Source organism: Cydia splendana, chromosome 14 (assembly GCF_910591565.1).
Source record: "Cydia splendana chromosome 14, ilCydSple1.2, whole genome shotgun sequence".
Classification (NCBI taxonomy): Eukaryota; Metazoa; Arthropoda; class Insecta; order Lepidoptera; family Tortricidae; genus Cydia; species Cydia splendana.
Window position 1 is genome coordinate 14,466,737 of NC_085973.1, and position 22,708 is coordinate 14,489,444.

General features: G+C 38.2%; 1 protein-coding gene across 2 annotated transcripts in view; it reads right to left on the reverse strand.

The window, feature by feature from the left end:
• Window positions 1–588: 588 nt before the first annotated feature.
• Window positions 589–22,708, reverse strand: part of LOC134796745 (visual system homeobox 2-like) — a 154,186-nt gene continuing 132,066 nt past the window's right edge. For both annotated transcript variants that reach the window (XM_063768943.1, XM_063768942.1), the window contains 4 exons: window positions 15,838–16,012; window positions 2,462–2,595; window positions 1,715–1,891; window positions 589–1,204 (listed from right to left, as the gene is read on the reverse strand). In XM_063768943.1, coding sequence (XP_063625013.1) covers window positions 1,088–1,204; window positions 1,715–1,891; window positions 2,462–2,595; window positions 15,838–16,012 — 603 coding nt within the window. In that variant the 3' untranslated portion in view covers window positions 589–1,087. The remainder of the gene's footprint in view (window positions 1,205–1,714; window positions 1,892–2,461; window positions 2,596–15,837; window positions 16,013–22,708) is intronic.

Genomic DNA, 22,708 nt, shown 5'->3' on the forward strand with positions numbered 1-22,708 from the left:
CGTCACTTTCTGTTCCGCGGTGTTAAAAAGTGACAGTGATTTTATTCCGTGGATAAAACCATCCATAATACGCCGGCTGTATACCTACGCTCTTACGCGGCATGAAGTTACGATGCGTTCGAAAATAGTACCATAAATCGATGACATAAGCAATAAGTGATCATTATTTTTCGATGTAGCATTCGATTCTAGAAACATAGTCACTTTAAACATAATTAGGCATAAGTAGTTATATCCAATAAGCTAAGGCAAGATACGGCAAGCACAAAACAATTTGTTTACATTCGTTGCTAATCATTTCGATTTCGGTCAACTTTTGAGGTACTTTTTGGTTTCATTGTCAGTTTAGGGCCAAATTGAAGACATCACATGCCTTAATAAAGATTAATATATATTGAATTATATAGAAAATAAAGTGCCAGATGAGATTGGGCAAGTCACTGCATACGTCATGTGATTTTTACCTTCAGAGATAGGGATACTGATTTTTTTGTCGGTGCTTGTTGCATACAAGGATGGTAAAAATGACAAAACGCATGTAGTGACTATTGACAAATGAAAAATTACAAAACGCACGTAGTTACATGTACAAGTTAAAAATTAGGCTGTATATGAATTCAAATTTCGATAAAATTAATGACAACCTCATAACATTGAAAATTCTTACTCGCTAACACTTTCATAAATTTAGTACCGTTTTAGTCTTGCCTCGAGTTAAACTGATCTATAACGGTCAAGATTACTTACTTACATCTAAATACCGTTATACAATAATATCTAAGTGCTGGGACTTTTTACAACGCCTATAGTAACACAAGCTACACACATAAATACTTAACTAAATGTATTGCACGAAAAATAGGGATTTAGTTAAATACGCTTAATAATTTACATAATTACACTTAATACGTTTGAACGTAACGGTCTTTCAAATCCACCAATCACAAGATTTGGTAATCAACCAATCAGCGCACGTCGACCAATCACAGAGTTGGAATGTAACGATGTTTTCGAATTCCACTAATCACAAGTGTTCTTAACCGATGAGCGCGCGCGTTCGACCAATCGCGGGGTTGGAATGTAGAGGTCAGTAGAGGGAGGGAGGGGCGTGGGGGTCGAGCGGGGGAGGCTCGGTGCCAACGTCGATGTCGACGGGGCCGTCGTCATCGTGGGGTGTGCTGGGCGTCCGCGTTAGGCCTCGGACCTGTAACCAAAAACGAAAATATGAAATTGCATTCAATAGGAGCGAGAGGTGGGCTAACTTGTCTTAAGAATTGACATATTTACCTAGGGACTACATATAGGAGTTATAGAAGGAATGCCTCGGAGTCCTCGTACAGTTAGTTCCCTAAAGTTCCACTTACTGTACGAAGCGTTCTCTGGTGACTCCCGCCCTTTGGCCGAAGAAAAAACATCGTGAAAAATTCATAGGTGAATGGTTAAATCTTACCTACCTGCAGCAAGATTTTGTTACTGAGGATCCTGGCCTGGTGCTCCTGGGCCTTGGCCTGCAGACACGCGATGCTGTTATTCCTAAAGGCCTCAGCGTCCTCATAGGAGTCTTCTGGCGACGCGGCTCTTGGCTGATGTCCTCAATCCTCATCAAAGGACAAAGGAAAGGAAGCTGTGGTGGTCGATAGTGATCATGCATCTTTACGAGTTTGAGAGTCTGCCATCTAGGGGTCTAATTTGGATACTTAAAGGTTCAAATTACCTGAAGCAAGATATTGTTGGAAAGGATCCTGGCTTGGTGCTCCTGCGCCTTGGCCCGCAGACAGGCGATGCTGTTGTTCCGGAAGGCCTCGGGGTCCTCGTAGGAGGCGCCCTCTGGTGACGCGCGGCCCTTGGCTGAGGATGAGGCGGTGGTGCTACTGGCGGGGGAGCTCTGCGCCTGAAGATTTACAAGGAAATACTTTACATGGGTGAAAGTCTTATAAATATCTAGTAACAAACATGGTATAATAATATACTCCGCCTGGTACTCCATTCCCGTCTTTTCTAGGTCACCTAACTGACACGGGCTTACGTCATCATGCGACAGCGCTATATGATAATATGCGATAGCGCTATATATAGCGGCCATGTTGTTGTGACGTAGCCCCGTGTCACTCTGGGAATGGAAGACCATGTTTTATTAGACTATGGTAACAAATAAGCATTGTACAATTTTAGAAGTGACTACGTGAGTTTAGTGTCCAAAATGTTATGCGCAACCTATTAATAATCTGTATATAACACTGACTTAATGTGTAAACAACAACGTTTCAGAAAATTTTTAACACCTCGCTCACTTGGATATTTTTGCTGCTGACTGTACCTACAGGTACATTATAACTGTAATCCACATCTCCGCTCCGTTGGATTACAACCAATGCTATCTATGGTTGGCTTATCTTTCATCTCCGTCTCAGTGGAAAGGCAGCTTCTCAGAGAACTTGCTTCGTTCGCTAGTTATGGTTACCTGCGCATCATGGTTGTCATGGTGTTCATGCGGCGAGGCGGAGTGCGCGCGATCACCTTCGGCCTCAGAGCCTTCGCGCTCCGAGCCTGACTCCTTCAGGTGATGGGCCGCCTCCAGCGATTTTCGGTGCATGCCTGAAACAAACATCACTCGTTATGTCGTGACTACGTAAAGGTAAAGAGGCATAATAGAGAGTGCTCTCTCCAGGCGGGTGTTATGCCCGGGGACGGAAGTCCAATGACAGTTGGTAAGGAGTGGTTATACTAACACCATCTGTCAGAATCTTGTGGCACGACGTTGAAAGTGTCAGAGGAGACACCACAACTATTTCACGGTTGTAGGGACCGATTGCCGACGATCTGTGGTTATTCCTGATGGTGGAAAATCGAATTTATTACGTATTAGAGAGCCATTGTGAAAAAACAACGACCTCATGTTAGCGATTCACGGAGATAGGGAAGAAGAAAATTTGTGGAAAAAGTAAAATAGTTCGACTAAATCCCAGCTTAAAAAAATTTAATTCGAGTCAATGATGAACATTTCTGCATTGGATCTTAAAATGTATTGCCAGAAGTGGCAGGAGAAGAACGACTTGGCTTATAAATGTAGAAAATAAATAACTATGTGTTGTGTTATTTATGTGTTGTGCGGGTTCAAATCCTGGCTCGTACCAATGAGTTTTTCGAAACTTATGTACGAAATATCATTTGATATTTACCACTAGCTTTTCGGTGAAGGAAAAAATCGTGAGGAAACCTGCATACATCTGCGAAGAAATTCAAAGGTGTATGTGAAGTCCCCAATCCGCATTGGGCTAGCGTGGGGACTATAGCCCAAGCCCTCTCGCGCATGAGAGGAGGCCTGTGCCCAGCAGTGGGACGTATATAGGCTGAAATGATGATGATGATGATGTTAAAGGTTGATGATGCTATATTTGTATTAATTAAATAACTAAATATGATATTTAAAAACTGGCGCCCAAGGAAAAATACCGATTGCAAGGTACGAATAGGTACTTTAATACGAACACATTACGTTTAACTCACATTTAGGTAGCTTTACCCGCGTACTCTAAGCAACCCCAAAGTTATATCAAACATTTTATCTTTATTCCCTCACAAAACGATATTAAAACATTCTCAGGACGGATATTCTTACCCTCAGCATCGTAAATGGTCATAAAAAGTTAAGTAACTTGATTTGCAACAACCGCGGGAGCCAAATTAAATTACTTACGGCAAAATGAAACGTAGCTCGTGCTACTGTCTCGGTAAATTCTCATATTAACGGTAACTGCAAATAATGGTAAATAAACAGCAGTATGTTACTATAAATGACTTGTTTGTCGTTTATCAGTTATCATAGTTGGCACTTTGGCAAGTATCCGATCAAAGAGAAAACTCGTTTTGTAGCTTAATTGTCTTACTGTCTATATTTATATGGTAATTTCGTAAAGAATTGCGGTACCATCAGTAGACTTTATAGTTTAGATAGTAAGTACATAATTATTAATTATATACAGGGTGACCTTAGCCATTGGAAAAACCCTGAAATCCCACGTAGGGTTACTCTCAGAAATGCTCTAACGGTAATATTTTTTTAATTAGAACAAAGGATAAAAAAATAAATTAACAAACAAAAGTTATTTCCAATAATCGACAACAAAAAGAAACATGTATTAATCATTGACAGTGATTTTGACAATTTGTTTGAAAATGTGCGGCAATGATGACATTTGTCAAAAGTCAGAATCTTATTAATGTCATAAATAAAAAAGATAATCAAAACGGTCGAAGAAGGTTTCATACTATTTATTACCTCAGGAGCTATTACTAACAAAACACATACAGGTTGCTCCAAAGTAAAAAAATCGTAATTTGTTAATTTCTTCGTAACCGCTACACCGATTGTTATGATATTTTGTATACTGGTTCTAAATTATACCCTAATGTATATGTACATTTCGGCTTTGTCCACTGGCTAGGGACACCCTGTATATAGAAAATTGAGGTTGACATGACATGACCACTATATCATACTTACCATTGGATTGCGACAACAGAAAAGTGGGTCCCTACATTAAACGGGTTATTTACTGTTAACGGAACCCTCAGATGACATCTTGTTTCCCGGACTACTTGCATATAAGCACACAATCATTAATTACTATTCAATACTACGATCGTAAACAGTAGGTACGTAGTACGAGTCGATGTAGATGTGTAATTGTGTAGACAATAATATTTTTTATTTATTTATATATTTATTATTTTCGACTAGTTACATCTTTTCTGATTGGCAGAATACAAAATTATGCCATAAAAACGTTTCCATAACATGAAGTCTAATCGCGGCCAAAAGCGAACATACACATAGTATGCAGTTCCTCAAGAATCGTAACTCGCTGACTACATCGTCCCACAATGTCGGATAAGCGGGATAATAAAGGGAACCATTCATTATGCAGATCGTAAATGCACGATGCGACGCGATGTGGATGGTAATCGCATTACTTTAGAGACTGGTAGAGCTTTACGCGACGCGACTGGAGCGGGTGTCAGTTCAGCTAAAGATGAAATGACATTGAGATCTATCTTTGTAATAATATGAATAGGTAGGCATGTTAGAATATAGTAAAATTAGCTACAATAACTAGCTAGAATGTAGTGTTTTAAGACTTGTAGGTATCCTTTGAGTCTTCTGCTTAAAGACTTAACTCAGTTTTTCAGACTTATAATTAAGACGACGAGTTCTTTTGTAAAGACTTGAGTCCTTTTCAGAGAGATGAATCTATACGACGTTCGGCTACAGGTGACACATCTCTACTATTTATATTATAAATCCAAAAGTAACTCTCGCTTCTTCAAGCTTAAACCGCTTAGCTGGAAATTTGGCATTGAGTTCCGTGATTCATTATCCTATGCCACATTTAATCATGAAAATCGTCAGGGCTCGAACTTTTAGTACGGATGACAACAAATTTTGCACAAATAAATGATGATAAATAAAATAAGTTTTACGAAACATGTACGATTATTTAATAAATTTTTGTCGTGGTCTGTGGTCTGCACCATAAATCATAATAAATGTAAGTATTATAATCTTAAACTATGTTGTGAAAATATGACAACAGAAAACCGGACAAGTGCGAGTCGGACTCGCCCACCGAGGGTTCCGTACTTTTTAGTATTTTTTTGTTATAGTGGCAACAGAAATACATCATCTGTGAAAATTCCAACTGTCTAGCTATCACGGTTCATGAGATACAGCCTGGTGACAGATAGACGGACAGAGGGACAGTGGAGTCTTAGTAATAGGGTCCCATTTTTATCCTTTGGGTACGGAACCCTAAAAAGCATTATTGTTAATCCGAAAGATAATGAAAGACGTGCGCATTTCAAGTATTGGATTTCTTTACCTAATTAAAAAAGTTCATAAGTAAGTAATTGTTAACGAAAAGATTATTTAAAATCACCTATGTGTGGTTTGGCGTCACCGGCATTAAAAGTTCGAGCGCTGGAAATCATCATCTTCATCAGCAGTCGAAGTCGCAGGCAGGCTAGTATTACAGAAGATACTGCATGCATCTCAGACTTGTGTCCTACATGCACTGGCGTCACGCCGACACGACGCGTGCCCGACGTGACTAGCCGTCAAACTGCTGGATCAGTCTTAAGATGGAAAATATGCAGTTGAGCAGTTCATCAAAGAAATATTTTAATGTTGAGGGATACATGAAACCTAGATTCTTGTAACGTTTTTTGTAGCATGGAAGACATTTTGAAGTGCCCTTAATCGAATGCTACTACATTTAGATACCTACGTTCTAGGAATAAATGAAAACTTTATCCAAAAGTTTAATTATAAAAAAGTAAGGTTAAAATTTGCCAAAACAAATGCAACTTTGATTTGTGAAAATAAAGATTCAAAATGGAATAGAAGAAAATACCTTTTTATACGTCTCTGGGCCGCTAGAGGATAATATGCTAAAATTGTTGAAAAAAAAAACTCGCACAGTTGATGGCATTAAAAGATATTCAAGACTTTACTAAAAGGTAAACGTAAGATACACAGTGTAGGTGAAACACTTTAATAAATTAGATTGTTCTTTTATCATTTTGGAATACTGGAATTAAACTACCTTTCAAAGCATTTTATTTATTATTTAATATCGTTATTGCTTATAATATCTTTATTACAGCAATACCCTCAGTAGAATGTCTGCCCGATTCGAACTTTAAGATACGTCCAATATTAAGTCTAGATACGATATGGATTAGATATGCCAGTGTCAAAAGTGCCTTTTTTGTTTTTAAGAAACGTCACTTTTGACACTGACATATCTAATCCATATCGTATCTAGACGTAATATTTGACGTATCTTAAAGTTTGAATCGGGCCGTGTAGTTCAGAAGTAACTTGGAGTCGGTTAACTCTGTATGGCATTTTGACAAAGTCGTCATTAATGTCAATTTTTTATGAAAATATGACGTTTATAGCGACACGTCTTCACTTTGTTCTATTTAAATAAGTCCGTGGAAAGTTAGCTTATTTGTAATCTATCTGTAGTGAGAAATTAGCGTCCCATTAATATTTATAGCGTTCCGTACTCAAAGAGATGTAGATGATGTATTTCTGTGGCCGCTATAACAACAAATACTAAAAAGTACGGAACCCTCGGTGGATGAGTCCGACTCGTACTTGTCCGGTTTTTTAATGTCATATCAGTCTCTCCTACACGAATTTAGAATCCTTGATCCTTCTTTAGTTTTTACCTATACCAAAGATATATGTAACTCCGTATAAGATAAATAAAGTCTAAGAAAAAAACGTGCCTCGGAAATCAAGAAAAAGTCATTCTCGAATAGATGACGCCATACCTTTGGCCTATTCTCGGCTAGACTGCGTTGACGACACCGTTTGATATTTAACAATTTTAACACATATCAGTGAAAGAACATGAGTCAGTATGGAACAATAAAAATTAAAAATCATTTATCCGTATTCCGTATACATATTTTGATTTTGATTAATTTATACATTTTCAATTTTATTTTAAGTTTTAATCGTGTGTCGATAGATGGCAGTAAATGTACCGTCACTACAAAATTTACTATGGCAATAGCCCTCTATACTATCTATTCTCTTTGCCTATACCTTACGAACTTGTGAATCTTGTAACACAATGTTTAGAATGAAAATCATAATTATCGATGTATATAATTGTAGGTACGGACCAGTCGATACCGAATCGATGGAGGTCATCAGAGGTCAGTCGTTTTCGGGCAATTCGGGTTCAAAGCAAGCTGATACTAGCCTAGTATCAAATATCCATTTCAAATGCGAAACCAAGAAATATGTATAGAAACTATTCTACATTAGTGTTAGTAACTTGAGTATTTTAGGTCTCCCGTTATGTCCTTTATTGAGTCTTTTAAGCGCAACTTAAAAAAATCAAACCTTCGGATAAAGACTTCGTCAAAAAAAATGTAGGCTTAAATCTAAATGAACACTAAGTAAAATTACTCATGTAGGCGTTTTTAATGATGTGTAACCTAACCTATTAATTTTATGTGCTGACTGCTGACAAAACTTTTGTACATAAACTCAGAGTTCTCTTTAATGAACTGAAGCCTTTACAAAATACTCAGGTCTCGATAAGAACTCAAGTTTCGACGTGATGACTAAAGTCAGTAAGTAGAGTCTGAAAAACAGAGTTGAGTCTGAAAGCAGAGGACTCAACAAAGGACTTGAGTACACACTACTAAATGCCTATACAAACATTAGATTTCTTAAAATCAAAACGAATTCTACTAAAATTTTATTCATTGAGTTGGAATGGAAAGTCCTGTTATAATCGCTTTTACAAGAACTTGTGCACGATCTAGTGATTGCCTTGCAAACTTTGTCAAATAACACGAAGATGAGAGTGGGAAAAATTAGAAGCAAATGAACATGTAGAAATGATAATGACGACGTCTCTGCACACGAATACCTATTCGATCTAAGAAGAAAATTAATTACAAAAATTGATAAAGCACGAACCGTTTACCGTATCACGCTGAAATTGCTTTCTAAAATCTAGCAAAACGCACAGCAACGCCACTTTAGGTCTAGGCACTGTTTAACTGAAGCGATTGGTTAGTAAAAATGAAATACTCAAACTAGATTTAGTCCCAAAAGTCCCCAAACTAAGCAATTTTCTACAAGAATACCAGCCGCAACTGTTTTACCAACCACCAGATTTAAGTGGAAGACCTATACAAGAGTGAATACATCATCTTCATTTGTCACCATACATTTCAGCATTCACAAACACATCGTGTACTGAAGAACCAACAAAATTTAAAATTCTCATCAGTCTGCGTACGCGGGGGCCTCGGGGCGACGTCTTCCCGGTTTAATATCTCAGCTCAGTATTTTTACGAGATTTTTAGTGCGCGCGCCTCCTGCATACCTAATCAGGATGTTATTTACTGCATATGTACTTTATAGTGCCGCAGTACTATGATTTATAAGTGGTATATAGCGGCGGGCGTGAATGATGAATATTTAGAGCAGAGAATTGCCTGTTCGGAATGACAAATGTAGCGATGTTTCACGGAGAAAAAGGCCATGTTACAATGTGTATGTAAGAGAATCAAGATCTACTTTTGACATTCTTCAAGATCTTTCTTATTTCAGTCTTTTGTTTAATAAGTACCATTACATTGCCCCACAAAACATATTAGAATTTGTCTGTGGTGTTCAAATTACTTCAAATCTTCATAAGAATTTATGAAGAATTAATAATATTGGCTTCTGATTAATAGTTCAGATGGACCAGCACAATACCTATCTGTCTCCGTTTGTCTGTCGAGAAGTTTCTAACTTTTTACCAGAGAATGTTCATGAAACATGATAATTTAGAAAGCTACGCAAGATTATAGACTCTACGGACCGCACAGTTTCGTATTTTATCATGAAAATTGTCCCAAATACCCGGACCCGGACCACCAAAGAATTATCTTTAGCCACCGTAAACCAAAAGGGATATCACGTACTGCCCTAATGTTCCAAAGAAGTAACTGAAAACGTCCAAAATTTCCTATCTCAAGCAATTAACCCTCCGAAACCCCAATCACTCAACTCGCCCGTTAACTGGTCATTACCATACGATCTCGCTCAATAATGGCCTGATTTGCCCGCCCATTAGCACTACAACTTTCTCCATTAGTCCCGGGACCGGGCATTCCCGTGCCCGGGCATTCCCGGGTATAAATCCTCTTGATTTACGCTCCCGGATGTAGTTGTGATCAATTAGTTTAAGGAATTTATCGTGGGTATTTAATTCTAGTTTCCACACAAATTAGAAATACATTGACTGGTAAGTAAGCGGTGCTATCACAGAAGAACTGTCTTTTTTAGCCTTTCATGTGTATGGTCATGTGGTGGTCATAAATCGTGGGTTCCAACCTCGATCGTGCTGTATAGAGCAGAAAAAATCGTTCTCAAAGAAAAGTTCAGAAAACTTCGGCCATGATGCATGATGCTTATATTCCTTATCTTACACAGAGAAAGGCTTTTAGAATTTAATTTACTGTATCTACATACAGTTCATTTTATTTCTGTCTAATAAAAGGTATGGTTATTACAATATTCCGTCTTATAAGAACCGATTTCGAAGGTTCTGTTATTTTAAAAATTGAATCCCGATGGTTATAATCAGAACTCCAATTTAGTGTGCGTACGGAGAAGACCCAACTACTTACTGTCATTTCCGAGAACATACCTCCGTGATACTGATAAGTATTTGCTGATAGGTTATTTAGTTAGGTATCTATTCGTTTACAGGTGAATCACTTATTGATATCCAAATATGACGTTTACGACACATTTTCTCTTGATTGCTTGATTATCTCTTGTCAATCACAATTCTTTGTTCTACCGGCAAAAGGAGCACTTTCACATAATCGTCACATTTAACCAAGTTTAGAGTAGCACTCTGCAACCTAGAGAGATGCTGCACTTACTCGATTCTTTGACTGTGTAATTATTATCAATTTCATATGTCGAGATGCTAAATCAAAGCAAGAGCTCGCGAATTCCATAAAAGAATTACCTTTCGTCCATTATCCAGATTTTAGCCACGTTGAAGTTGCGCATGCTTAAAATCCTTTTAGCGCTTAAGGTTTTGAAGTTAAAGTGGAAAATTCAATGGCTTTCGGTTTGCTGATTGCGCGTTAGATTGCCGATGCTGGTGTCATTTGTGAGATGAAAGGGATGCACAAAGCGAGAGGGTAATCGCAATTGTGCAATCAGGAAAGCGGTGCATTAGATTCCATTAGGCGAGCGGCGCCGGGCCGCGGCACTAGTCTACAGGTAATGGACCGTGATTGGTTGTAATTGTCATTTTATGTTATATTTTTTTGTTTAATAATTGTATTAATATAAGTTTGGAAAACATATGATTATTACGAAGGGTAGATCCAACACATCAGAAAGTCTATTTCAGAAATCAGCTTCATAATTATTACTATCCATACTTTCTTATTATTTATAACTAGTTTAAGTTATTAAGGAATATTGACATAAAAACTTTTTTGTAAACTCATTTAGTTAGTAAAATTAAAATAATATACCTACCTTAACTTTAATACTTAGTAACCGAGTAGACTTTGACGAGTTGACGTTAATTTAAGTAGTTTACATTTTGTTTTATTTACTGCGAAAAATGTTTGTTTGTAGAACGATTACTACTTATTCATAATATTCATGTTTAATGCTAATGAATTTACAATTATGTCTTAAATTAAATTTAAATAATACTTTTTTATCGAAAAAAGCAACAGGCCAGGGCCGCTGTTAAAATTATTCGAAAAATATTGTTATTTAACAGGTATAAGTATTTTAAAACTATGAAATATAAGGCGCGTAAAATATTGATCAAATAAAATTAACGCGTGAAAGTTATTTCTTATTAAAATTAAAGTTTTTTTTATAATTATATTTTTATAGACTGCATTATTTATGAAAGTACGTATAGTTGTAGGTATATACACAACTCCAATAACGTTTAATAATTATGTATTACCTATAATTAGGTATGTACCTAGGTGCCTGATTAATATTTTCAGGTACCTAATACTTAATGAACATGTTAATGTTACTAAATATGCAATATTCTAAAGTCGTTATTAGGTAATTTATAAAAAAAAATCTAAGGTATTTCATATTTTTTATTTAATAATTTATTTATTTTTAAATAACAAGTTTTTGCAAGCAATTTTACCAAGTGTCATCATAATTTAATACGTCATGTGCGTTTTCACTCTTTTTAAAGAAGACTAACAGCAAAAAGAAAAAAACATAATTAAGCATATAAAACATTACAACATTCCAACAGCCACTTCACCATTTAAAAGAACCACATAACAGTAAATAAAACCCCTCATTAAAAAACTCAAACACAAAACACAGACTACATAGCCTTAATGCTAAGTATATAATTAATATGTAAGCGGTGGTTTAAATCTGCCTTAATCAAGCCTTAGACAATGCGCCGCCATCTTGCTTTCCCCCCCTCCCCCCGCCGCCGCGCCCCGCCCCGCGGGGGGCACTCCGTTGATGGAGTCGCGTTTTGATGGTCTGATTTGATTAGTCTCTGACTTTTTTTAGTTTCACTAGTTTATGGTTGTGGTTTTTTACTTTTTAATTTGAGGGATAGTGTTTTGGTTTTTGGTTAGACTTCCAGTTTTGCTAACTACAAGTAATATTGTAAATAAAACCTTATATAGGTATTAAGCGTTTTATAGAGATGTCAGGTATATTAATCAGTTGTATCGGAAAATTTATTTTGTCCTAAGATGCACTGTCTGCAACTCACGGCGCGATTCGGGAAATGAATTAGAGATTCACTAGATATGAAATAGTAAAGATATGTGACGTTCCACTTCCACGGCAAAAGGTACCTTATGGCGGTTGAAGCTTACGCTATTATTAACGCCGTTCCAATATTATTGCGGCCGCCATAAGGTACCTTTTGCCGTCGAACGTCACATATCTTTACTATTTCACATCTAGTGAATCTCTAATTCATTTCCCGAATCGCGCCGTCAGTGTAAGTACCTATTCATGTTGGAATGATACCTGAATATCGGTGATATTTAAGGTTACGGGATTTTCAGACTAGGGCATAGAAAAATGTATGGACTAATTTATTCCGATTATGATTTTACAAATTATTTTATTAATTTATAAATAAATAAAAAAGTGAAACTAAAACAGAATGTAAACGACTCAGTCGTCTAGCTGTCGCTGATTTTATTTCCCTAATTAATAACTTAATTATGTCCCTTAATAAATTGCCTCTAAAAACTTTCCTTAGTCTGTTAAAATCAGCAAGCCACCTCAAACAACCCAAGTCACAAAAATCCGTCACATAATTCCTAATTGTGACAAAACATGATTACGCTATAATTGTTCTAAGCCGAGACTTCCTGAATAGAAAGCTCCTCATAAGCCTTCCCAGACTATTATACACCTTAAGTAGAGCAACATAGAGCCTACTTCACGTTACCAAGTAAGGAAGTAAAGGAGGTGTTACAAAAAGAATCTTAAGTTTCAGGTGGTAGGGTGTGTTTTTCTTTGTCTGTTTGTTGGTTGGGTGAAAAATGAGCAAGACTTGTTGGGATTAAAAATTATACTTCCTTTGTGTTGTCGTGATTTACGGGTGTTATTGTTTTGGCGAGATTGTGGCGACGCCTAGTTGGCTCTAGAAAGAGACGTATTAATAGAAAGACCAGTAATCTCAACACGATGTTCAATAGAACATATCGGATAGTAGACATCGGTCGATCATGGGTCGGTCATGGGGCTTCGAAGAAGTTGAGGATACAATCGGGATACTCTAGAATGACAGAAATTTACTTTCCATGCAAAGGTTTATTGCGTGGATTTCGGAAACAGCGTATTCCTGAAACGACTGCTGCTACAGCTATGCTTCGTCCCGAGCTTCCTAATAAAAGTGTGATCGCCGTATTCACATAAATAATTGTTAAGTACGAGTAATCTACATATAGGTACTACATAAGTACTTTTGTCCGCTGCCTGAGTCGATATGTTACGACTTCGCTCTGCCTTTACGATTCGTAGGATCGTTTTATAAATTGAATTGGCGACGATGTTTTCAGTTTAATATTTCAGTAAGATATTTATTTGATTCCGAGTTTTGATACCCTAATAATTGCTCGGAGCAATAATACTGAGCCGAACGGAGCCGAGTTTGCCCGAAGTCAGGAGTTTCGCACCCCTGTCAATACTCAGAGTCCGCTCACTGCTGACCATGCCGCATACTTTATGTCGATACTTGGTTTTCCCTATCTCGCTATCAACATTTTTTCTAACTCTCATAAGGCAATCAGTTTCTTGATATTTGACCAAACGCGGTCACCACTGCAGCTTATAACTAAGAAGATTGTTCAAGTTATGCGTTGCAGGTAATTTGGTACATAACATAGTCTCCAAAATTAAACAAATATTGTCTCTAACTACCTATGTGAGCAGTGTCAGGGGAGGGCTAAACGAAATGGTCGCTCTTCAATTTGATGATTAACTTAAACTCAGTTTAAGAGTCATCAAAGATTTATTACCAAAAATTTGGTTAGATTCTAGAGAAATCTTAAGTTTCAAGCACTCGGGGTAGTGAATTTTTAATGTGACCATGTTAGCATCTGCACAATTCAGTCAGCTATCTGGTAGCATTAAGGTTGCTGCATACGTAACATGACGAAGGCAAGACGGGAAATTTTGAGGGCTACCGAAAATAGGTTGCCGAAGTGAAAAGTGCACCGCGCATTCAAAATTGGCCCCGTTCTCTCCCGTCCACCGAAAATAATGTATGCAAGAACCTTTAGTTAGAGTTAGACTCACCGGTAGGCGGTCTGGAGGGGAGGGGTAGTGGCTACAGGCGCCCCCCACCCGACACTGCACTCGACTCTTGAACAAAATCATCACGGTCAGAGCGTCACGGCTAGCACAATGTGAGTTTTCTCGTTTATCAAATTATCACGTATTAGAGAATAAAAAATTGTGGTACCCGTATAAAATTGGATTTTGGGGGGCTAGGTCTTACAATCTTAGCAATGCACGGGTTAGGAATTTGGACTTAAGAAGCTGCCAGAGTAGGTATGCCGATACAAATAGGTTTAATGACTAAGCCTAAGTTGAATGGGCCATATTTAGTTTAGCATAAGTAATACTTTTATCTATTTACATTCAAATGCAATGAAAGTTTGATAAAATATCTTGTACATAATACATTGTTTTCATTGCTCTTGCGTGTAATAACTAAATACAACACATAACTTACCTGTTGCACCTAGTTGTAGGGGAGTACGGATATCATTGTTTGCTATTGATAATCCGAAGTCTTCGGACTATATATTATACATACATCCTACTGCAGGATAGTTTCCTAATCCGAAGGTTCTGTCGTTTACCTATCTCATATCATAAATATGTACAAACAACCTAATCAACATTCGATTTTATTTAACACAAAATCAGATCACGAAGAAAAATATTAAATAGGTACCTACTTAGACACAAAACTAAGCTACTTATATTATTAAAACGCCTTTGCTACTCGCCCCCGGAAAACAAAATGGCCTCACCAAACTCACCGAGTAGCCACGGCACGACGGAGTCATTCTCCTTGGCGGACTTCAGGATGGTCTCGGGCAGGGGCAGCGAGTGCCGCACCATGGTCCCGTACAGCCCGTACTCGACCATGATGGTGTAGCGGCCCCAGCACTTCTCCATCTTGCGCCTTTTCGTAAAACAACATGGCCTCACCAAACTCACCGAGGCGCGACGGTGTCATTATCCTTGGCGGACTTTAGGATGGTCTCGGGGAGGGGCAGCGAGTGCCGCACCATGGCCCCGTACAGACCGTACTCGACCATGATGGTGGAGCGGCCCCAGCACTTCTCCGTCTTGCGCCATTTCGTAAAACAACATGGCCTCACCAAACTCACCGCTTAGCCACGGCGCGACGGTATCATTATCCTTGGCGGACTTAAGGATGGACTCGGGCAGGGGCAGCGAGTGCCGCACCATGGCCCCTACAGCCCGTACTCGACCATGATGGTGGAGCGGCCCCGCACTTCTCCATCTTGCGCCTTTTCGTAAAACAACATGGCCTCACCACACTCACCGAGTAGCCACGGTGCGACGGTGTCGTTCTCCTTGGCGGACTTCAGGATAGTCTCGGGCAGGGGCAGCGAGTGCCGCACCATGGCCCCGTACAGCCCGTATTCGGCCTTGATAGTGGAACGGCCCCAGCACTTCTCCATCTTGCGCCTTTTCGTAAAACAACATGGCCTCACCAAACTCACCGAGTAGCCACGGCGCGACGGTGTCGTTCTCCTTGGCGGACTTCAGGATGGTCTCGGGCAGGGGCAGCGAGTGCCGCACCATGGCCCCGTACAGCCCGTACTCGGCCATGATGGTGGAGCGGCCCCAGCACTTCTCCGTCTTGCGCCATTTCGCTCGTCGGTTCTGGAACCACACCTGGGAAAGGAAAGACTTTTTCAGTTCTCATGCTTGTATAGCAGAGCTCGTCCTTACGCTAGTAGGAGTTAGCAAGTTTTAAGAAGAGCCGTAGTAGAAATTAAATAACGTTAATCGTTCCAAATAACTTCAAAAAGAATAATCTTAAGGCTCTAAGCGCCACTTGCACCATCGCACTAACCCAGGGTTGAAGCTGTTAACCCAGTGTCAAATTGTACTGGTAACCATGATAACTCCAGGTTTAACCGGTTAACCCCGGGTTAGTGGGATGGTGCAAGTGGCGCTAGGTGTTCATATTTTGGGTGACCTGAAGAGCTGCAGTAGGTACATTCAAAGAGGCAAAACCACGACTCGCGGTTGGTTGACCCCTATTAGGTGAAGGCGACATAAAATATGATTAGTTGACAAACATAAGTAGGTACATCTCCATTAACCAAACATAACTTAATAATCGAAATTTCGGCTTTGGTATTTAGACCTTAAAGAATTCAAGCAAGTGCTAAGTTACAGTGTTCAGCTAGAGTATAAGTAAATTGTAACTATTTACTCGTGTTAAACACTCGCTCAACAAAAACTTAGTTAACTCTAAAACACAATAAAGTTATAGTTAGTTAGTTCCCGACAGGCGGCGCGCGCGAGCATAGAAAACAAACCAATTAACCGAACAAAACGCAACTAAATTAAATTTTCAAATTCGGTGAGCCCGCTTAGGGTTGCCGGCGACAGCATAGGGGATGTTCCGATTATTTGTAACGGTTTGTAGTGGGCTTAGTGAATGCATGTTGGGTGTTAGAAGGATAATAATCTTAAGTGGGGGTCATGTTCAACATGTTTAAGTTACTTTCGCTTTTAATTGGGTAATTTTCTGTTTTGATTATCCTAATGATAAGCTAATCTTTTCTCTTGGGTAAGTAGTTTTATTTAATTAAGTGTTTTCTTGATTTAATCCTAAATCGAGAACATCCGAAATACCAAATATATTGTTTTCCTTACCAAAATCATTAAACTACTGAGCGCCAACGAGGTTTAGAATCACTACCTTCCCTGTTTTGTGTCGTTTTAAAGGTAAAAAAAGAGAGGTATGTTACAAAAACACTTTCCGATAAATATATTATATTTCAAGAAATTTAAAGGAATCTCGACATAAACGTGGTGTGTTTTAGGACTATGAGAGCTTATAGTTCTAAACGGTCAGCTTAAAAAATTTCAACGGTACCTTTGTGCAAAATACTTTACACATTTTATATAAACTAAGCGCTAATCTCATTGAAACATAATGTGTCCGCAATCTTGTTTGTGGATACCCGCGCGCCAACCCTGCGCTCCAAACAGTTAATTTCTAATTAAATCCGTTAATTACGCGATCCGCTGCAAATTAATACCGCCGACTGTACATAGCTACCGGCGTTAGAACGGTACGTTACATCTATACATGTGTGCTGCACATTGAGAATATGTGGTAGGATTTAGGTTTTACACGAGTAATAAAACTTTTGATTTACATTTACGTACGGATTTTCTATATGTGGTCAAAATTTAATATTTAATTTGTAAGCAGGATGCCTAAACAGTTAACAGACTAGCGATTCGAAATTCTTATTTTGTGATACCTACTTATAGAAATAAATACTTGAGAAACTCCCAGGAAAAAAACACAACGGGTTGCACTCCGGGAGTGCCGGCAGAAGTGAAAACTCAATGACATTGTAACAGTTTTTCGATCAGGTCACGTGTCCGTCTTACGGATTTTCAATCTGTCGAATCTGTCGGCCACGTGACCTGTCGCGAGTTTAACATTTTTTCCCCATCACAAAAAGTGCACAGCGCCGTTAAAGAAGTTTTAACTTCAAAAAAACTTTCAAGGAACATTCGTTTAAAAAGTAACAAGGTAGAAGTAAGTATCTAAGGTGTCTGTCTGGATATCCGCTCTGTTTATATAATGACACAAGTACTACCTACATAAAAATAGCTACATCTGGTAAGTAGATTTAACAAGACCTAAAGAGCTGAAAAAAATGCGTCAAAAATATCTTAATTTTTAGAATATTTTTGGTAAAAGTCTAATCAATAAAGATTTGATTTAATTACTTATTTAGAACACATATTATTATAGTCATTTGAGATACAATAATACACACATAAATCTTACTACTGAAAAGATCTGGAGGTTCATAAGTTTTATTTTGTCTTAAGAGTAGGTAACTTTTAAGTATTATTTACATATTTATTAGCCATTGATAAAAATAAATACACCATTCTATTTCCAAATCACACGACCACAATGTAGCACAGGATACGCAAGGGTTACGGAAGCGGAAACCGAACAATTACCTCAGCGGACCAATCTGGCTGATAAGATTACGGCATTATGCCGCTGGACGTGTGTGATCACAGCTTAGCTAGGCTTTATTACGTTTCTATTATTGCTGGTTATGCACGTGACGAGGAAATGCAGGCCGCAATGTTGAACTTCATAGGTACCTACTTGTTTTACATACGAGGGTCTGAGACCTGCGGGCGCAGTATGGTTCCTTTTTTATCGCCTGTCACTATGCCCGTCACTTTCGCACTTATATACTTGTTAGAACGAGACAGACGTGGTGATAAGCGGTAAAAATGCGACCGTGCTACCACCGCTGAAGCGGTATCATGGTCGCATTTTTATGACCTGTCATACCATGCGTCACTTTCACACTTACATATTTGTTAGAACGGGACAGGCATGGTGACAAATAATAAAGAGCCGACCATCTTAGCCCTACTGTACGAATATTATGGCCGTTCTTGGCTACGTGACGGCGTGATAAAACGGCGTCCGTCACTTTCTATCCCGCGGTGTTAAAAAGTGACAGTTATTTTATCACGTGGATAAAACCATCCATAATACGCCTGCTGAAGACCTGACCTACAGATTCTAGTTCGGAGACTTCACCACCACAAATAAATTGTATTAAAATAATTGTAGCTAGTTTAAAACCTACGTAAAATTACATTGTTCTTTATTGTGGCAAAAAATAAAAGAGAATGCCTTATGGCATTAAGTTAGCCTTTTGTACAGTGTGGTTTCTTATGTGCAATAAAGATTAAATAAATAAATAAAATATGTATCAGCTATCAACAATCAAAACAGCTATACTGTAAACCTTTGCACTATCTCACAGAAAATACGTAACCACTAAAAACGTTATTTGAAAATACCTGGAAAATACCAAAATACTGGATGAATTCCTCCGTAGGTAAGTACACTTAAATACCTAAGACAGCCAACGTAAGATTCAATTGTGAGATTAATCCTCTGAAGCGCTCCCCAATCAAACTAATATCGCAACGAGTCCGGAACGCCTGATTGTCACCGTTAATTGATCCGGCACCCGGTACCCGGACCGGCTTAGCTACATCCACTTACAACATAATGGGGTTAAGGGGAAAAATAGAAACAAGTGAATCCTAATCGTCCACGACGATTAGGCGGAGATTTAGCGGCTTAGTGGATGATTGAAGAAATGAGTCGAAGGTGGGTTCTACAGAGCGTGTTACATCCACCATCCGTGATTCAATCAGGATTTTTATTTTGTTGTTGAATTTTTTTTATCAGATTTCTACATAGTTTGATGGATAGATAGTTTCCTATTTTGTACAATATAAAAGCGCCATTTCAACATCTGCCCTAAAATCTTCCTCTGACTTGCGAAAAGTTATGGTATTTTCGTAAATATTACGTATATAATTTTTAAACGAGTTTTGATTTCATACTTATTCCGCCCAGAATGAGGAGCTTTGCAAATTAGCAACAAGCCAAATTATATCCAAACCTAACGAAAAAAATATTGCCAATAAAATAAAAGTCTACCCAGGAATCGATTACTAGCCTATTATTTTTATTCAAAATAACCGGTATTTGTTTTCAGTATAGTCTCGGTTGTTTTATACCTTTGCATTCTATTTTGCTAATCTGTTAATTCGTCGTTTTTACACAAATAACATTTTTATAACATCAAAAAATATTACGTTACCTACGACTGCAGGTGTAGGGATATATTTAAGTTTATTAAATATACGGTAGCGGTGCCGCAGCAAGGCTGCACGTTGTTAACTGCATAATTGGAATGTTACCTTTAAAATTATACAGTGTTTTGACTTAAATACGAATAGTACCATGGAATTATTGTGATAATTTTTGAAGCACACTGCCTAAATCAGGTCGGCCGTAACACCAATACCATTATGGCTGTATCAGACAAGCAAGATCTAGCCAAAACAAAACTGTAACAGCACACGCACATTCCACCAGCTCCGTAACATTTTCCACACACGCCAAATATCCGAAACAACCCTTCAAGTGCCGCCCTAATTACTACCCGTAATTGTTAATTTGCCGACGCGTTGGCGGCCCAGGATTTATTGACCGAGGGAACAAAGGCACCTATGCTCTGGCAAATGTGGAGATGGAAAATGTATTTTACATTGCTGTTTGACAGTGTATATTGACAATGGATTTTTTAATGATATAGGAGGCAAATGAGCAGGTGTATCGCCTGATGGTAAGCGATTACTGTCGCTCATGAACACCAGAGGAGTTGTGCGTACAGATGGATATAGCAAAATTCGATAAAATTCCAGACAAAGCTACATTTTACTCCGCCCGCCCGTGATTTTGCGCGCGTAGAAGTCGCTAAAAACGTGTAACCCCATTTTCAAACATTGAAAAACTTGTAACCATTTACAAACATTGAAAAACAATTCCGCACTTAGTGGAATTTTGCATCATTAGAACAACATGTATATGCCAAGGTTTTTGGAGTAATATAGGACGATGTCTTCTTTGCATTCTAACAAATTATATTATCCTAAGGATCAATGTGTGAGTGATCCTAGAATACACAACGAAACGGGTTTCAGCACTTCGGGAAGCTTGAGAATAGTCAGTAGGATTCTTTGTAAGGGCGGAAACCGGAGCCGATAACCTTTAGGTATGCGGTGGACTGTCGAAGTACTTACATATGTCGTATTTGTATTCCGCCAGTACCATATAATTTTAACATTATGTAGGTAGGTATATAATCAAACTCCAAACTCATCCCAAAGCATTAAAAATCCCTCGCATCTCTCGAAAACACAAAGGCTCAGCTATAACCAGTTAATTAAACGCATACCTACATGACGGCGGCAATTTATTAGCACCGCCATACGCTCACCGAAAACGACTTATATCCCTATGAGATCTACGGCGGTTACGCTCTTCTTAAAATTAGGTGGTGCATATGTGGACCAGTGTAACTTGAACCGCGGTGTGGTAGATTTGGTGGAGGTTTGGAGGTCTAGCGGCTTTGGGGGATGAAAGGTATGCGGAGTAATGCTGGTATTCGGTAATTAACCCCCGAATGGCAGTAATTTCGAACGGAACGATGATTTTCTTTAGACAAACAGATAAATTAGATGATGTGTGAAAATTTACAACCCTTGAAAATGCACGCATCCTAATAAACACTTTATCTATAGTTATACGTAATGTATCCCTACGTATTCTAGGTTAAAGGTAACTGTGCATATTTAAAAAAATATTTTATGTGTCAAACAAAAATTACTGCAAAATTCGGTAAACATACCTATACTGAAACCCAGTTAAAACAAAATTACACAGCCGTTTCTGAAAATCCGAATTGACGAGTTGGTTCAAGACTTGCACCAGTTGCACCTTAACTAATATATTCCTTACAAAAAAGTAAATTAAATGAGAAACGGTTGAAAAAACTTTGGTACAGCAGGAACTTTTCCTTGCAAATTTTCTTAATTCTTCTCAACACGGTACCACTGCAATTCACTCACAACACTGGCCTCCTCGATACCCGTGACCCTCACGTGCACTACATTATACTGACAATAGTGACAACAGCTCTATTAATATTAACTCTGCACTAACCGCCCCACTAGCAATTGTTGCGGATGGCGAGCGGCAGAACGGAGCCAGCGGGCTTTTATATGTATCAATACCTACATTATTAATATTTTTTACAAAAAAATACAACAGTGTAATTTATTATTTATTTAATCTTTATTAGACAATGGATGACGGTACAAATGGCAGACTTAATGCTTTAAGGCATTCTCTACCAGTCAACCAATGGGCTAAGGGGTCATCCATTAATTACATCACACGTTTAGGGGGAGGGAGGGGGTCAAGAAAATGTGACATGTTGTGACAAGGGGGAGGGGGGAGTCATAAACTTTGTGACGTCACTTTAACTTCATCAGTAACCGAAAATGTATTTAAATTATTTTATACGCTAATTATCATTTAAATAACAAGGTTTTGAAACGATAATCGTTTTTATTCGTTTAATTTTATTTTTTAATCAGTTTTGGGTTATAAAATTACTAATATTTCTTTAGTCAAAAATATTTTGATAAAATATTAAATAAATATTTGCCGATTTCGTTGAAGAAATGTGACGTCACACCAGGGGGGAGGGGTTTGCCAAATGTGACCAAGTGTGACAAGGAGGGGGGGAGGGGTAAAAAAACCTAGAAATTCGTGTGACGTAATTAATGGATGACCCCTAAACCAGAAAGATAAACTAGGTGCAGAGAGAGCTATTTAAAGAAAATGAAATTGTAATGACATACGTATGTAACATTAATTTGATTTTGTTATTTATTGTGTATGTAGATACATTATTTGGTTACTGTCTTTATACA